The 17,175-nt window shown below is 36.0% G+C and overlaps 2 protein-coding genes across 13 annotated transcripts in view; one reads left to right on the top strand and one right to left on the bottom strand.

Annotated features, from left to right (window-relative positions):
* Positions 1-147: 147 nt before the first annotated feature.
* LOC128022745 (ubiquitin thioesterase otulin) lies at positions 148-5,784 on the bottom strand. The gene is made up of 8 exons (XM_052610548.1): positions 5,692-5,784; positions 2,875-2,957; positions 2,824-2,831; positions 2,651-2,757; positions 2,427-2,567; positions 1,626-1,736; positions 781-1,050; positions 148-603 (listed from the first exon to the last, which is right to left on the bottom strand). Exons 1-8 carry the CDS (start codon positions 5,782-5,784, stop codon positions 205-207), a joined length of 1,212 nt encoding a protein of 403 aa, XP_052466508.1. The 3' UTR covers positions 148-204.
* Positions 5,572-17,175, top strand: part of amph (amphiphysin) — a 24,863-nt gene continuing 13,259 nt past the window's right edge. For 3 of the 12 annotated variants that reach the window (XM_052617898.1, XM_052617890.1, XM_052617877.1), the window contains exons 1-7: positions 5,576-5,851; positions 10,570-10,650; positions 13,438-13,492; positions 13,817-13,911; positions 15,025-15,120; positions 15,295-15,402; positions 15,537-15,622. In XM_052617898.1, coding sequence (XP_052473858.1) covers positions 5,783-5,851; positions 10,570-10,650; positions 13,438-13,492; positions 13,817-13,911; positions 15,025-15,120; positions 15,295-15,402; positions 15,537-15,622 — 590 coding nt within the window. In that variant the 5' untranslated portion in view covers positions 5,576-5,782. The other 9 variants (XM_052617846.1, XM_052617835.1, XM_052617851.1 and 6 more) reach the window with 8 other exon arrangements.

Genomic DNA, 17,175 nt, shown 5'->3' with positions numbered 1-17,175 from the left:
AAACCAGCAGAAACTCCTGAACTGAATGGCACACTAAATTAGCTAAATGTAACACCTAAAATTACAGTTGAATTTTATTGTAACATACAAAGTTAATAATTGCTTTGCAAATTATCAACTAAATAAAAAAACATTACAAACCTCCCATTCTATGTCTCATAAAACTTTTGCACAGAATTTATTAAGAAATGTATAGTTTTTTCCTTATTTAAAATTACATAGGTAGAAAAGTAAAGATAAGCAAATATTTAAATTTATAAGAATTAAAACATGAAAGAAGAATATCCCAAAACATAAACTCAAGAACAGCCATGTGGAAAACATGAAGGATTGTAACTCCTTGCCATTTACTAGACAGGTCGTTATGCTTGGTTGTCCACCTGAAGATTGAATCCACTTTGGTCTACCATATGCATCAAATTTGGAGGACTTTTTGGGGACGAGTACATTATAGTGTCCGTCATCTTCTGTAAGCAAGCATAGAGGACTGGCATTCTTGTGGTCGTTCGGGTAGTATGTAATAAACTCTTCAGTATCACACTTGTACAGCCGAACAACCTGGATCATCTCTTGAAGGGAATAACCCAGGAGGCACATCTCCACCTAAACAACATTACATTAGTAGAGGTTCCTTTATGAAATAAGATCACTTCAACCACTGAAACAATGCAATTAATGAATTAACAGTAGATATAATAATCTGGTAGTTATTAAATGTACATGACTGGTCCATAATAAGGCTAAAGATTTTTTGTAATCGTTCATATAAACCGCACTAACCTGTTCCAGCCCACCACTAAACCCTACATGTCTGAGGTGGTTGGTGAAAAATGTCTTGGGGCATTTAGACGAGTCACGAGCAAAGAGGAGCCAGCAGAACTCTGGTACGTCAGAGCCCTTCTCCATATCTGAGTGCAACTGAATGGCAGTCCTCAGCATCAAGAACTTCAGCGCTTCAAGAAGCTCATACTCTTCATCATGACCTCTGAACACATGCTGGCACATGTGCTCCCTGTCCTCAAGACTTTTACACTGGACAGCCTCTTGCCACTGAAGATAAAACAATAAAATATTTCCAAGTGGGTACAGTTAAGTTTGGGGTAAATACGATTGTTTTTTATTATTATTATTATTAATACCTTTATTCATCAAGGATGCATTAAATTGTTAAAAAGTGACAGTAAATAAATTTATACTGTTAGAAAAGATTTCTATTTCAAATTATCTTTTGAACTTTTTATTCATCATAGAATTTTGAAACAATGTATAACAGTATCCACAAATATATTAAGTAGAACAACACTGATTGTTTAAAAAAAAAAAATTCCCCCAATCACCAAATCAGCATAATGAATGATTTCTGAAGGATCATTTGAGACTGAAGATTGGAATAATTTTTGCTAAATTTCAGCTTTGCCATCACAGGAATAAATTCTATTTTTCAATATATTTTAAATTGTAATAAAAATTCACAATATTACCCTGTTTACTGTATATTTGATCAAAATATGCAGTATTGGTGAGCAATAGAGACAGCTTTCAATAACATTTAAAAAAGCTTCCCCCAAAAAGTTTGAACGGTACTGTATATAAATATGCATAAGCAATTAAAAAAAAAAAGTTACCTTATTCTTCAGTAGCTCCAGACATTGTTCAAGATGCTGCACTTTGCTCATGCTAGTTTCAAATGGAAACTGCCACTCCGTAATAAAATCTGAGTGCATTTCTTTTGCCCACTACAATGGAAAACCCATAATGCATCAAAATCAACTTAACACATAATAACATTCTATATTAATATATAAAAAATAATGACAGGGCTCAACAATAAGAACTGCCTGATGGCCCAGGGCCAGCGTCAAAGACATTTGGGACACAGTTGATGAGATTGTCACTGGCCTGATTGGGCCACTGCTGCATTGTCACAAAAGCTTATTACTTGCACATATTTACAAGCCTTTCTTAAAAAAAAAAAATCCATCGACTTAATCCATTTAGTACTCCATCCTAATGATTTAATTGGAGGTTTATATGAATGAAGCTCTGAGGGGAACTTCATTTGTTCATTTGTTCTTATTTACAAACTGTTCAGTAATAACTGTTTTTAATCATTTTTTAACTTTATATTTGTTAGCCTTGTAGTTTGTGATGTGGTATCGAAATTAGAATAGAGTACTGAAAATGTTAACATCTAAAATTTTGGAGTCATAAAAAGATAGCACGGGTCAAAAACAATAATAACAGCAACAATTTTTTGTTTGTTTTTGTGACAGGGTCACATTTGAACCACTGGCCCTACTGGGTCTGCAGAAAAAATCCTTAGCATTGAGCCCTGAATGATCAAGTAACGCTGCTTTGTGCAAGAACAGAATTAGTGAGGATGTAATATGGATGTCTAACGTCTAAGCACTATAAGGCTTAATTACCTTACTAATGTCAGAGTCGTGCAACCAGGCAGGAAGCTGTTTTGATTGGCTGAGCACCTGGAAGAGAGTCGCCCTTAGAGCACAGTAGTTATCACCTCTCACTCTGCACAGATTGAACTCACTGGCTATTGCTTCATATCCCTAAAAAAAAAAGAGAGACATGTGTGAGTAATGCCCTTTAAAAAAGAAACACTTAGAGTAATGTGTGAAAGAAGCAGGCTCACCTTTCGGATAAGCAGACTTTTTGTGGTGTTGCCTTTCCATTCTCTCTCGCTGTAGGTCTGAAGATCCTCTGCAGCTGATACACTGCTCGGGGTCTCACCAACAGCCGCTGATGGGAATAAAGCACCTCACAGACATCTCTGCAACAGCCGCTGATGGGAATAAAGCACCTCACAGACATCTCTGCAACATTTCAGTACACACTGAATATTCTTCAAAAACTGACTTTGGATGCTGCTTGTCCTGCTGCTCTTTTTCTATTTCCTCTTCTCCTCTGTACAGGTCCACATCACTATGAAACAACAAAGACTTATGCAAAATGGTGCATAGTGAGTTGTGTCACTTCCTTAATCTAGCAAAGAAAATTTAATCAAAATGTGTTATGGACTAGTGTCTGTGAAACCCAAAAAGACAGCTGTTTAAAATAAGAAGTCTGCATTTACTGAGTGTCTGTGTGACTTAATGGTGCTATTTCATCTGCTGCACATACTCAGTGTGATGCTTGTTGTGTTTTAGCATTTGGCTTTCTGAAAAAATAAAGTCATAGGGTCCTATTATTCTAAAAAATTATTACATTTTTATAGTTGTATATATAAAAAAAAGTTTTATGAATTCTGTTAATTAGACATGCTTTTTAATTATTATAATTTACTAAAAATATTCAAATGGTGTCCAGTAATTTTAAAACGGAAAACAAATAATTGTATTTAGTCTATAAATGAATAGAATAAAGATACGCAATTCATTTTTCAAATAAGCAATTGCTCAAAATGGTTGGTGTGGAGTAAAGCGTGTCACTAAAAGTGATAGTGGAAAATTATCATAAGGAAAATGTGAAATGTAAATGTATTCCAAAATCACTTGTCTTAACCTTTGACATAACGAACCGAGTATGATCTCAATTACACATAATAGCAGATATCTAGAATTATAATTAGAAGTATTACGTTTATCTACTGTTATTTCTATTTGCATTGAATAACACTTTAGTAAAAAAGTGGCACAATCTACACTATGCTCTCCATAAGCACCTATTGTATGGTAAGCTTCAGCCATACTGCATGCACTGTGTTACGATCCACTTTCCCAGTCTAGGGTTGGGAGTGGGAGTAACAAACTAACTAAATTTATAAAGGAACGAATTAAAGAAAAACGTGGAGGAATCACATCAGTCCTCTGCTCCAGAAAATACAACCACCACTTAATAAGTAAATAAGTAATTTATTTATAAAAGGGAAGGGAAGGGAAGTAATACAAATACAAATAAAAGAAGTTATGCGACTAGCACACACGCACACACACACACACACTCTAAAAAAATAAATTAATTAAAAATACATACACAAAAACACTTCGGCATTCTGACAAACTCCACAATCTCACACCAGTAACGAAACGAATAGTAACAAAGTAATGATTTACTAACCATTTTCAGACAAGACAAAAAAACATAAAAAAAATAAATAAAAAAATAAAAAAGCAAACAACAAAAAAAAAAAAAACAGCCGAAGGCGCTTTTATATAACTCACCTGCTTTTACTGTCCCACCGAACAGAATATAATATAACTACAAAATATGATAACGCGAAAAGCCTACGTATATTTCCTGTGAATAGGGGATTGTGGGATTTGTAGTTTTCCGGCGCTCTGCTGCTAGCTGTTGCCACATCCTCTTTAAGGACCCTCTTTTTTTAATCGACCATAAGCTTATTTGTTCAAGCAAACATTTCTTAGATTGAACAGTTTTTGAGCCTTTCTGTGCCACACTGTCACCTGTTTGGGCTTGTTTGCGTTTTATGTGGTCTGAAGTTGTGTGTAAGTCAGTTTTTATGTTTTATTTTATCTTCTTTTATCGTTGTTTTATTTATATTGATGTCAAACTATGCTTTATTGTACATTTAGAACCTTTTATAGTTGTTTGATTTTGATTTTATTTGATTTTATTCATGTGAAGCACTTGAGTTTCATTTTATGTAGCCTATGGAAAGTGCTATACAAATAAATGTGTATTATTATTATTATTATCCCCATAGCATAATAATAGAGTAACCATTTTATCTGCATTAGTGGCAAATAACTCAGGCGTTTCTCTTGTGGTGAATTATTTTTCATCTAGTTGTCGTGCACAAACCATTTTGCTTTTCAGGATTTCTGCTGGAAAATAGTTCCTATGTCACACCACTATTTGCGAATACATTTATTTTTTTCACTTGAAAGCTCATGATTTTGAATAAGTTTTCATGATGATTGGTAAATATTTATATTTACTTAGGCTATTATAGGCCTACTTATTAATCATATTAATTTTAATAAAAAAACATTTGTGGCCTCGGCCTACCCATCTGCCATATTTCTGTATTGTCTGCCTTCAGGATATGACTTTATATGATTTTAAACTTAAAACAGTCCGACCCTAGTAATCTACAACTGCCCAGGCCAATGCTGTGTAGGATATTTTTTCATCCACTAGATGACAGCACTAGTTTGTTTCAGAATTGTTGAGACTTTTATTTTTGATAGTAATAATAGGAGATCATTTTGAAAGTGAAATTGGTAATAAATTAATAAATGAATGAATAAATAAAGGTTTACATGTACACGTTTCGAAGTATGTAGGCTGTTAGTTTAAGATAAACTAAAACTGAAATAAAAAGGTGGGGAAATGTTATATTGAATATTTATTAATAATTACTTAATGTAAAAAAAGAGGATGACCAGGGCTATGGGCAATATGGGTGACCGTGACCACACAGCGCCTGCTTTGCCTTTGCCAATGAGGGGGCATCAAAAGTGGGCAAAAGGGAGGGATTGGAGCGTAAAACGTGAGAGTGTAAGAATACATGCATCCACAAGAGATGTAGTAGAGCATATTCACTTGCGAAGCTCTACCAGTCTCTCTAGGTAGTCACATAGCCTTGCACATGCTTATACGTATTAAAATGTTGTCCAAAAAATAGTCGATGATTTTTTCAAGAGTATTTGATATCCTGTGTTTTAGATATTGACGATTAGCGCTTTGGTGAGGGCTCTCTGAGGCGCGTACTGTGTCTTTAAATGCCGCTCCTCCCCCTCCGCTCTCCTCTGCTCTGGAGGTGCTGAAACGTCGCCTTTCTCGTTTCAGAGCTCTAGCAGCCATGGCTGAAATAAAGACGGGCATTTTTGCCAAAAACGTCCAAAAGAGGCTCAGTCGGGCACAGGAAAAGGTATGGATTTAATGAGTTCCTTATTTGTGATAGATCAACAGCGACTTGATTGTTAGAAGACGTTTGACAAAGCCAGAGGCAGCATTTTGTGTTCGTGGAGCTGTCCAGCAGATTCTCCAGGCAGGGGAAGGAGTTTCAGGTGTGCGATTTAACCAGCAATATTTTAGGTTAAAGGATTTTTTTCTTCTTCTTCTTTTCAGCTTTCTCACATGCTTATTTTACATTTTCACTGCATCAGACCTTAAACATAATTCCCGGCGTCAAAAATGCGCAGACTGCAATCTTAGCCAGCACTGCCATTTAAAAGCAACTAAGGTGCTGACAGACATCACACTTAAACCCAAGAGGAATCATGATACTTTGTGTTCTAAATTTATTGTATATAACTTCCTGAAGGAGAAATGATTCATCTCAGTTTGAAAGCAATGGATGACTAGTAGCCTAGATTAATGTGTCACAGATACAGTGCCACGTATTCGACTACTGTTTGTCTCACCATTCATCCTTCTTATTTTGACAGATTGTTTTTCCCTAGATCAGTTTTCCTTGTATTTCCGACGATGTAATCCATTATTACTCAAGATATTGGTTGAAGCTGTCATGTTCCTGCAAGGTCAGGAGAAGGGGAGGCGGGGATGCCCTCGTCTATGCGGTATGAATACCAGCGGGAGGAGGTTTCCGAGCGGCCACGAGATCGTGAAGGCCGCTTTTAATGTGTTTGTGGAGAGACACGCAACAGTCTTTCTCTGTTCACACCGAGATATGAATAGACCATTAAGTGTGTGTCGCTTTCGCTTGATGTTTTTGACAATAAATTGGCATTTAACTGTAGAATGGGATTGGGTTTTCGTGGTTTCTTTGACAGCCTGCGCAATATTTTGCAGTTGGTAGCTATCGAGCTGAATAGGAAACGTCTGTCAGCTAGTAAACCGAAGGCGTCTGGTAAACAGAGCAGTAGTGGTTTTTCCGAGCCCGAGCCGAGCTGCAGTAAGAGGATTGTTTTTCTTTTAATCCCCATGGTTCACTCACAGACTGAAGGCAGGCCACCTGTAATGAGACATCGAAAGTGAAGATTCCCTAGAGATCCGTGTTTCATCTTATCATGTATATGAACTGTGCGTGTCACACTGTGGTGGGGTTTTTCAGAGTGAATTGTGCGAAAGTGGGACAGGTTTTGGTAGATTCCTGGTGGAGGCTTGATGAAAGCTTCATATTTTTTCATAAGTCTTTTGGGATTTTGTGATGCCAAAATCCTCTGTAAATAGGCTAGATCAAAATAATAGACTGGTGATCACATTTATCTCATGTGTGTTTGCTCCAATTACAGAATTTCACTGCAACCTTGTATGTCATGTTATCTCTTAATATTATAATTATGAGTGGCCATTATCTATCAGAACAGTTTTAATAATGTCCCATTATAAATAAAAGATACTGCCAAAAATATTATAAAAATAAAGTAGAACTACTTGCAATTATTAGACATATAGCTTTTAATAATGATAATTTTTACATAATGTATTACATATATTTTACATAATGATAATGATTATATATATATATATACATATATATATATATATATATATATATATATATATATATATATAAAGAAAAATTAAACACGAGTGTTCTCTCTCTCTCTAGCTTGTATGTGATTTTTTTAACCACAGTGCAAGTTTATAATCTTAATAGAGGTTTATTGTAAATATTTCTGTGTGTATTGCTGAGATCATTTAGACATCAAAACCATAACCACTACAATGACATGCGGCAAATGAAAACATTTTCATAATGACAAGACCTTTGTGGCATTTATTAATGACTGTTTCATTTGATTGCCTCATGATATGTGAAGTGAAGTGAAGTGAGTGAAAAAGTGAGTTGACATTCAGCCAAGTATGGTGACCCATACTCAGAATTTGTGCTCTGCATTTAACCCATCCGAAATGCACACACACAGAGCAGTGAACACACACACACACACACACACACTGTGAGCACACACCCGGAGCAGTGGGCAGCCATTTATGCTGCGGCGCCCGGGGAGCAGTTGGGGGTTCAATGCCTTGCTCAAGGGCACCTAAGTCGTGGTATTGAAGGTGGAGAGAGAGCTGATCATGCACTCCCCCCACCCACAATTCCATCCGGCCCGGGACTAGAACTCACAACCCTTCGATTGGGAGTCCAACCCTCTAGAATTATTTTTCTTACCTTGATGACTCATGCTTAATGGTAATAATTAAAATCATAGCTTAGGTCTGTTGCCAACATTTATTTATATTTCTCTAATTTGTATTATATTAAATGTTTGTCATATTTTGGTATAATTTCTAGTGTGTCTAGTTCCTATTATTTATGATTTCACAATTTTGATGATGCAGTTTTGAAGCTACGCAGCAAAATATCTAATCAGATTTCAAATATCTCTCTGATTTCATAAGAGCATCATGAAGCCACACAGTTCAAGAATGTTCAGTCTGGCTGCTCACAATGTCTATCAGTGTAACATGATTCCATTAAGGGTTAAGACCAGCACATTTAGGAACAGGTATACAATTTACTGCCTCTGGAACAGAAGGTCCTGAGCAGGGCAGATAACATGATAAGGGGTGTAAGGGATCCTTTAATCTGAATCCCAGTGGGGACAAAATACCTCACAGTCAACTGAAATGACTCATAATCCTGTTGCTTACTGTCACAGAAAGATTGAAGCAACATGACAATGTAATTGTGAACTGAATGAAACATTGTGCTAAGCGCTGTAAATTGTTTTACAAATAATTTAATACCTTTACTAAGCAGGATCAAAATAAATAAATAATGCATGTAAATTATTTTGTCTTATGCTCTTGTGTATTGCATGATAAATGTTATCATTGTTGAAGTAGCACTGTACAGTTTGCTGTAAAACATTTGCTTTTCCACAATATTTTGCAAAGATATGAGATTATTTTTTAAACATTATAAAACACTTTATGAAGGATAACCTATTTGTGGACATAAACTAGGACATCACGGTAGGGTGGAGTGTGTTTTAAAGGCCTAAGTTGGGTTAATATTTCATTGGCCGGTTGCTACCGTTGTATAGTGTTTCCAGTTTGGGCTTTGTGTCTCAGACTAGAGTTCAGTGTTGATCCTCTGGCACTAGATGTGAGGTTTACGTCATTTGTTAAGAAATGAAACATACAGATTAGCACACACTTTGTCTTTTATAGTGTGATACAGTGCTGTTTAAAACTTTGCACTTTTAAATAATTACATATTTAGGCAATATATCTAAAAACAAAGGGAGGTATCTGGTTCTATCATTAATGTTCCCAGCAGAAAAAAAAACATTCTGAACCCTTTCCATTTGCCAGTTTTATTAATATATTTGTGCCTTATAAGTATTGTTCCTGAATCCTGATTATAGAGCACTGCATTAATATTAATATACTGTGATGTAGATAATTTGATGATGATTATAATGATGTCATTATATATGTATGATGGGATGTTATCTATTGATCCATATCAAAGCCTCTTCCAATATCAGTGTCTTACAAAGAAATCATCCAGATGGCACGTTCTTACCACCAGGAGTAATGAGGAGCTTTGACATTATTCATGTTCCCCGGGGGCTGTCCCTGTGCTTTACTGAAGGAGACTCGTGCCATATACTTTCACATGTGGTGGGAGGTAACAGTATACTGAACTGAACTGTACATACAGTTTACTGTACTAACACATAAAACATGTTAGTGTGATTGTAATCATACTTATAACATTTAAGGTTGCATGACAAACAGGATAGCTGGTTTATAGAAGAACATACTGACATCTGGTTTAGCTGTACTGGGTGAAAAAAACTCAAGGTTGTTGGTAAAGCACTATGTGTGTGTTTGCCAAAGCAAAACATCCACTTCCTTTGCATTAGACTATAAAGACTTCAATTGTTTGCACAGAACCTGCGTACATTATGTCCATTGACTTCATGTTGTCATTGTATGAATGTTGTGTATTATTCATGTCGTTTGGCGTAATGAAAGAATCATACTGTGTAAATATTTAGCTATTCAAAATTACATAAAAAGGCTATAGCGAAAACTGAGAAGCTTTTGAATACTTCTAGCTGAGATAAAATCGAAACGGGCACTCCTCTTGATCTTAGCAAATTCAATCTTTGAGTAACAGTCGAGACGTGTTTGTTACTATGGGTAGGCAGCAAGTTGGTCATGTGACAGAAATCCTCTTTTTGGCAGTGAGACCTGACAGACTAGGAAGTGTAATTTATGCCCATTCTTCCTCCCCCACTCCTGCTCAGCCCTTTCTTTGTGTGTGTGTCATACTGTCCACAGGGTTTTCAGACACTCTTAGAGGATTCTCTCATGGGAATTCAGTCATGGCTTGGTTGAATCAATGAGAATGCTGTGGGAACGGGTTCATGCTGGCCTTTATCATTAATTTAACGATAATTAGACATGCAAGCATTTATATAGACTACAAAAAAAGTTTGGGAGTTATGTGTGATGTTTGGTATTTTACTTGGTCTCGGCATTAACACTAAAGTATTTTGTCAGGAAAAGTGTGCTTGGATACATCGTCAAAAAAAAAATAATAATATATAAAAAAAAAAAAAAAAAAAAAAATATATATATATATATATATATATATATATATATATATATATATATATATATATTGATATGGATCAATGTTTCTGACTCTGTTTTCAGGTTCTGCAGAAGTTGGGAAAGGCGGATGAGACAAAAGATGAACAGTTCGAGCAGTGTGTGCAGAATTTCAAAAGACAGGAGGTAAGATGAGTCTGGTCTATAGGGCTATGCTGTGTGAAGGGTCAGTATAAGTGGAAAAATATCCAATTACACTTTTTATCTTGTAAGAGTTCTGAACGATATCTGCATATATACCACACAGGCTTGACTTTAACAATGTTTAACATGGCTCACTGCATTAGACAGTAATATTAAAACACCAAACTCGGCACACACTTTATTAATAAAGCATACTATGAATAGAGAAGCAGATGAATCCTGAATATGACTGCAATGATTTATCTTGACAGAACTCATATAAATATTTTTAATGTGATAGTTTAATCCTTTCATCAAAATCATTAATTAGTACCGATTCTTCATGACAGTGATTATAAACACAGATCCGCTGTAAACATCCAGGGGTCTAGCGGTCGAACTTGTGCTAAGCGTGTTAACTGTTCTGGGTTCTAATCTGCCCTCATATAATTTTTTTCCTCATTAAGACCAAATGTGCTCGTCTGTGCACAAGTCGCTGTCACTGATATCAGCGGCAACATGCACTCAGGATGATTCAAAAGCAACACATTTCAGCTTCAAATCTCCTCTTATTTAACACAAACGATTGAAATTAATACTCTGCTAGTCAACAGGAAATGTTTCATTTGTAATAGATATATCTGTACCGCGTGCTGTGTCAAAAACATCTGACATGCAGCTTGCATTAACAGGGGAATATCCGATCTTTCTGCTAACAGGGCATTCACAAAAGTTCACAAAATTCATATCAGATTTATTTATATGAATGAGGCCTGAAAACGATTTGAGAATATCGGTATCCATGTGTTTTTTTCCTGCTTACAGGTTTGTAGGCCTTTTTACAACAGTACTGATTCTCATTCCTGCTGTCACTACAGCACTTCAATCCCACAGAACTACAAAAGCACTGCCAGGATGCACAGCACAGATACAATTCTCTCTCTATTCTCTTTCTTTAGAACTATGTCGGCTAATGCAATACACACTCCATTAGCTATTTCTCATTATTTGTGGCCTTTTGGCTTTTACATATATCTCAGCATTTAAAGGGGTGTTTTTATATTACAGGAGCTGTCATTAAAACCAAATAGACATTGTAGCCAATTAGATTTAGAATACAAGTGAAAACAATAATAATAAAAAAAACGTAGTAATTGTTTTCTCCAGTATATTCATACTAAAAGATTTTAATATGGAAATCTTAAAATACATTTTAAGAGTCAAGCAAAATTAATCTAGATAGTTAAAAGCCTTCATGCTTTTTTTGCTCGTGAGACATCTCGAAACAAACTTTTATGAAATGTATTGGGCAAATAAAAAGTGTTTTAAATTCATCAAATGATGTTTAATTTTATATTTCCACAATTAAAGTTGTAGTGAAGTGTCTGTGAGGGAAGATAGGGAGGGAAAGTGTTCCAGAAGATGTGTGTGTTTGCTGAAGAAATAGCAGCAGTCTAATCCCACCCTCTTCACCTGTCCTCACTAATCCTGATTAGACTGCTTTATGCTCCATTGTGCCAGTGCTTCCAGAAACACTCTCCTCTCCTCTGCTCACCTCCTCTCTCACCTCCAGACATCTCTTTTCATTTAACCCCTCTCTCTCAAGGACTGTTTGCTCTGTACTTTCCGTAGTCATGTGATAAATTGGTTTGTGGAAAGTGAAGTACATGCAGAATAAATAGGTGCAATATTAATTTGCTGAGTCAGAGTCGATCACTACATCTGGAGGATACCAGTCACAGCCAAAACTGAACCCACACAGCATATGCTAAAAGTCTGTTTCATAAAATGCTTGTTAGAGCAGATACATGGAGCCATTAACTGCGTTGCGATATTGTACACATCAATTCTCTGCATCAGGGCCTGTAAAATACTGTCAGTTTGATACTGGTCAATTGTAATGGCCACCCTAGACTGTAAAAGCCACCAGACTCAGTAAATGTTAAACAACCACATCCCAATCCTTTAGTCGAGCTAAAATAACCATTATAATATTTCACACACAGATGACATATTGACATATTCTAGTGGCCACAAGATATCACTAATGAAGTTGTCTGTTAAAACAACATGAGCACCTTTGCTGAAATGTTTGTGTGTGTTTTAATCAAAGTGATGAGTAAGCGAAGTAATACTTGCATATTTCAGACTTACGCTTCTAAAGGTGCATTATTTAACCATATTGTATAGATAAAGATCATCAGAGCTGGGCTTTTCATTTAAATTCTCCTTGTAGCCACCTTAGAGTGCAGAAACTGAAATGACTTCCATCTGCTGCACTAACTGGAAAGCTAATTGTGAACGCATCTTTTGTTAGTCTGCATGTGATTTTCAGTGTGACGCTTTGATTTCAGCACCATGGACAGCAATTATTCTCCGCTGCTTGAAATGCTAGTTATTATGTTGTCCGCAGTATGAAGAGCTTTTTACTGTGATTCGATTCGCTTCAGCTATGAATTTAAGAATGAATGCTCAGAATGAATGTTTATATATATATATATATATATATATATATATATATATATATATATATATATATATATATATATATATATATATATATATATATATATATATATATATATATATACGCACCACAAACTTTTAAACTGCAGAGGATGTCTAAAACTACTGCCTTTTTCTTTCATTGACAGATCTGAAAAAATCTGAAAAGAAAACCTCACTAGTATAGCAAGGCAATTTAATGTTTACATTATCAGCCTGTGTGGTTTAATGCCTGATGTGATGGACGTTAAAAATAAATCAACTTTTTTGTGTTCTGATCCATAGTTTGAGGGCTCTAGGCTTCAGAGGGAGATGAAAGCCTACATAGCAGCTGTCAAAGGTGAACCATTGCAAAATACACTCATACAAGAACATACACATATGTGACCCTGGACCACAAAACCAGTCTTAAGTGTCAATTTATACATTACCAAGTTGAATAAATAAGCTTTCAGTTGATGTATGATTTATTAGGATCTGACAATATTTGTTTGAGATACAACTATTTGAAAATCTGGAATCTGAGGGAGCAAAAAAAATCTAAATAAAATAATATTTTAAAATACTATAGAAATATACCCCAGTGACTTAAAACTAGTTTTGTGGTCCAGGGTCACATATCTGCTTACTACTGAATTGGATTCTCTTTTTGTTATTATTGCAGGGATGCAGCAAGCGTCTAGGAACCTGACAGAGTCATTACACGAAGTATATGAGTCTGACTGGCACGGCAAAGATGATGTCATGGTTATTGGAAAGGTAACCAGAAATATAGTTGGGATTGTCCATGTGTTAGTACTAGTATTTAAAATACTGACATTATAATGATGTTGAAACAGCATTGCCAAATTTCTAGAAAAAGACATATACTACTGTTGTTAAAGTGGGTGAAAATGAAATACCTGACCTCTGGTACCCTGAGGATTGTGTTCAATTCAAAATTCAAAAAAATTCTCACCAACTCTGGAACATTCTCATCTTTTCTTGTCCGATCTGAAGTTTCAGAACAGGCAAGAGGTTTTGGCAGTCTCTCACACGACTCCGCTGAGGGATTTGTACTCAATACCTGTGCCAAAGATAAAATGCTGTGGCTTTTAGGAAAAATTGGGTCAAGTCACTGAGCCATTTAGGTCTATTATGCAGCCCATGCACATGCATTTCACAGATAATTTATAAGATATATTCAGAAGGGGTCATGTCAACTGGTCATCTTAATTAATCTTCAGGCTGTTAAAATTCCCATACAGCAAATTTAATAGCTGAAATTATAGCATATAGGTATGTATACTGTATATTTATTATTTAGAGGAAAGAAATGCTTCAAGTCATTTTATTTTATTTTGAGTATCACACAAGCAATAGTGCTAATTATCAGGCTGCATATTGTTTATATTAGCGCTTTTTTCACTAGCAGCAGCAGAGAAAGTTTATGTGTCAGACTGAAGAAAAAACCAAACCATTCCATCTGTCCTTCTGCCACAGACACACAGATGATGTGGTTTGAGGGAGGAAGTTATTAATAGTGAATAATGACATATGTCATTTTTAGTATGGAAGTGGGGCTGTCCTCAGAGAATTTCAATTTCATTTACCCAAGGACACTCATTTTTGTTTACTCGCACCTCACCGAATTCAGCTTCCTGGATCTGATTTGCATCCTCTGTGAATGAGTAAGAGCCTAATTAGATTTTAATTTCTCTGCTGCTGAATCTCAAATCCAACACCCATACTCATCTATGTTGCAGAAGCTGCAGAATAACATTCAGAGGGGCTTATACAGTAAATTCTCTCTTCCGTCGCTCTGTTAAATCTCTCATGCTTGTCAAATGCTCTCAGTTAATCTGACTGACGGCTGTCTTGTCTCTTCTGCAGAACTGTGATGCTTTGTGGGAGGACTTCCATCAGAAGCTGGTAGACTCTACCATCGACACACTGGAAACATATTTGACTCAGTTCCCAGATCTCAAGGTGCCGATGTCATTTTACTCATGCTGAATTGGTTTTAAGGGGAAGTGTCATTCATATCCCTGTCATCCATATTATTTAAGAGGATGCATGCGCCAGCTCAGTGCTGAGAATAAATGCAAAACATATTCAGCAGAAGGGTAACCATAGTAACCCCAAGTGTTTCCCCCCCTCCAGATACGTGTTGCAAAGAGAAGCAGGAAGTTAATTGACTATGACAGTGCAAGGCACCATCTTGAGACCCTGCAGGCTTCAACCATGAGGAATGAGAAAAAGATAGCAAAGGTATACAAGTCTTTTCTATTTGTGCATCACAACTTGATCTTTAAAATGTTATGAAAACAGTGGTTGAAACCATAAAATTGCTGCCCCAGTGATATGAGCTATTGCCTGAACATATGTACCATATCTGTGTGTAGGCAGAGGAAGACTTGAAAAAGGCCCAAAGGGTTTTTGATGATCTCAACGTTGGCCTGCAGGATGAACTGCCCACACTCTGGGATAGGTGAGACATTTTAAGACTGACTGCTACTAAAATCTGAGTTTAATACTAGGCTACGTGAAAAGCATTCAAAGAATCGTTTCTGTTATCCTGACGGCTTTCTATAGTTGCTGCTTTATTATTTTAATTCTGGTAAGAAACATCTGATATGATGAGACCTCCAGACCTATATGGTGCGAAAAGGTCCAAAAGAGTTCAAATTCCCTGGTTGTTCTCATTGTTGTAGTTGGACATTTTGTTGGGTTATGTTTTGACCCTTTGTTCACATTCGGCACTAACTGGAGAACAACATTATGTGGAAGAATAGCTCAATACATAGCCACCAGTCTCTTATATAACTAAAGCCTTGCTGTGCCCAGTATAATTACTGTATTCTCAGTGGGGTGGCAGTAATAGGTACAGCCTGGTGCCCTGACAATACAAGGCTCTGGCCAATAATATTGATTTCATTTGACCAAAGGCCTTCATGGAATTTACATTTACATCCCAACATTCTACATTTATCCATTAGTTGCACAGCATGCTAGCTGTGAACACTCATGTCACTGCTGCGGTTACACGGAGTAGAGGAGGTAAGATGTTGTTTTCTCAACACTTTTAAAGGGAAAGGAATATGCTGCACTGATCCAAGAAGAAATTGGGGCAAATTTGTAAAATATATTTCATGTAGATTGAATACTGTTGGTCTTGTTGGGAAAAAAAAGCCTTGCTTTTTATGTTTGTCTGGCAGGAGTTAATCTGGATATTTAAAGCAACTCCATGGCATTAAGCTAGCTATATAAATGTGTGCTCTGACGTGTGGGTTGAAGAGTAGTGTATGTTTTCCATTGTTGATTGAATGAGTTAGATATTAACAAAATTCATATGGATGAAAATAGCATGATTGATATGGTAGATATGGTAACATGCTATGAATAGCTGTTTTACACAACAGGAGTCATTTGCTTTGACACAAGGATCAGAGTGTAAGTGTCTAGATTAGTCATCAGTTGATTTACAGTACTTATTTATGATGCTTTTTTTATATAACGATATGCTCTGATTTACTCCGCATATTTGTAGTTATGATGTGCAATAACCTGTATATTCCAGCAAATTTGTGTTTTTAAAGGAACAGTTCAACAATAAACATTGTTTGCTAATCTTCATGTCATTCTTTAGTTCTTTTTGCCCATATAATAAAATTATTTCTTCCTGCCGTGGATCACTTTTTTTTTCTTCATACAATTAAAATCAGTTGGGTCTAATGTTATTTTGGACTTTCTGTTAATTGGACAAAAAGAGTCTTGAAGAGAATGACTGAGTAAATGATGTGTAAACTATGCCATTTACTACTTTAAGTATTATTCTAGATTATAGTATTTTGATGGTAATACAATATGTGCTGTATCTTGTGGTCAGCTGTATGTTGTGGTGAATATGCTCCGGTAAGCATTATGCTGTTTTGAGCTGAAAGGGTCTGTCTGCTCACTGGAGCAACATCCTGGTTACATAATCTATCCAATCATCAGCTTCCTCTCTGCACCAGACCCTGCAGCCGTGCTCATTTCAGCTCA

Source organism: Carassius gibelio, chromosome A2 (assembly GCF_023724105.1).
Source record: "Carassius gibelio isolate Cgi1373 ecotype wild population from Czech Republic chromosome A2, carGib1.2-hapl.c, whole genome shotgun sequence".
Taxonomy (NCBI): domain Eukaryota; kingdom Metazoa; phylum Chordata; class Actinopteri; order Cypriniformes; family Cyprinidae; genus Carassius; species Carassius gibelio.
Note: the sequence above shows the minus strand (reverse complement) of the source record. Positions and strands in the feature narration are given on the sequence as shown.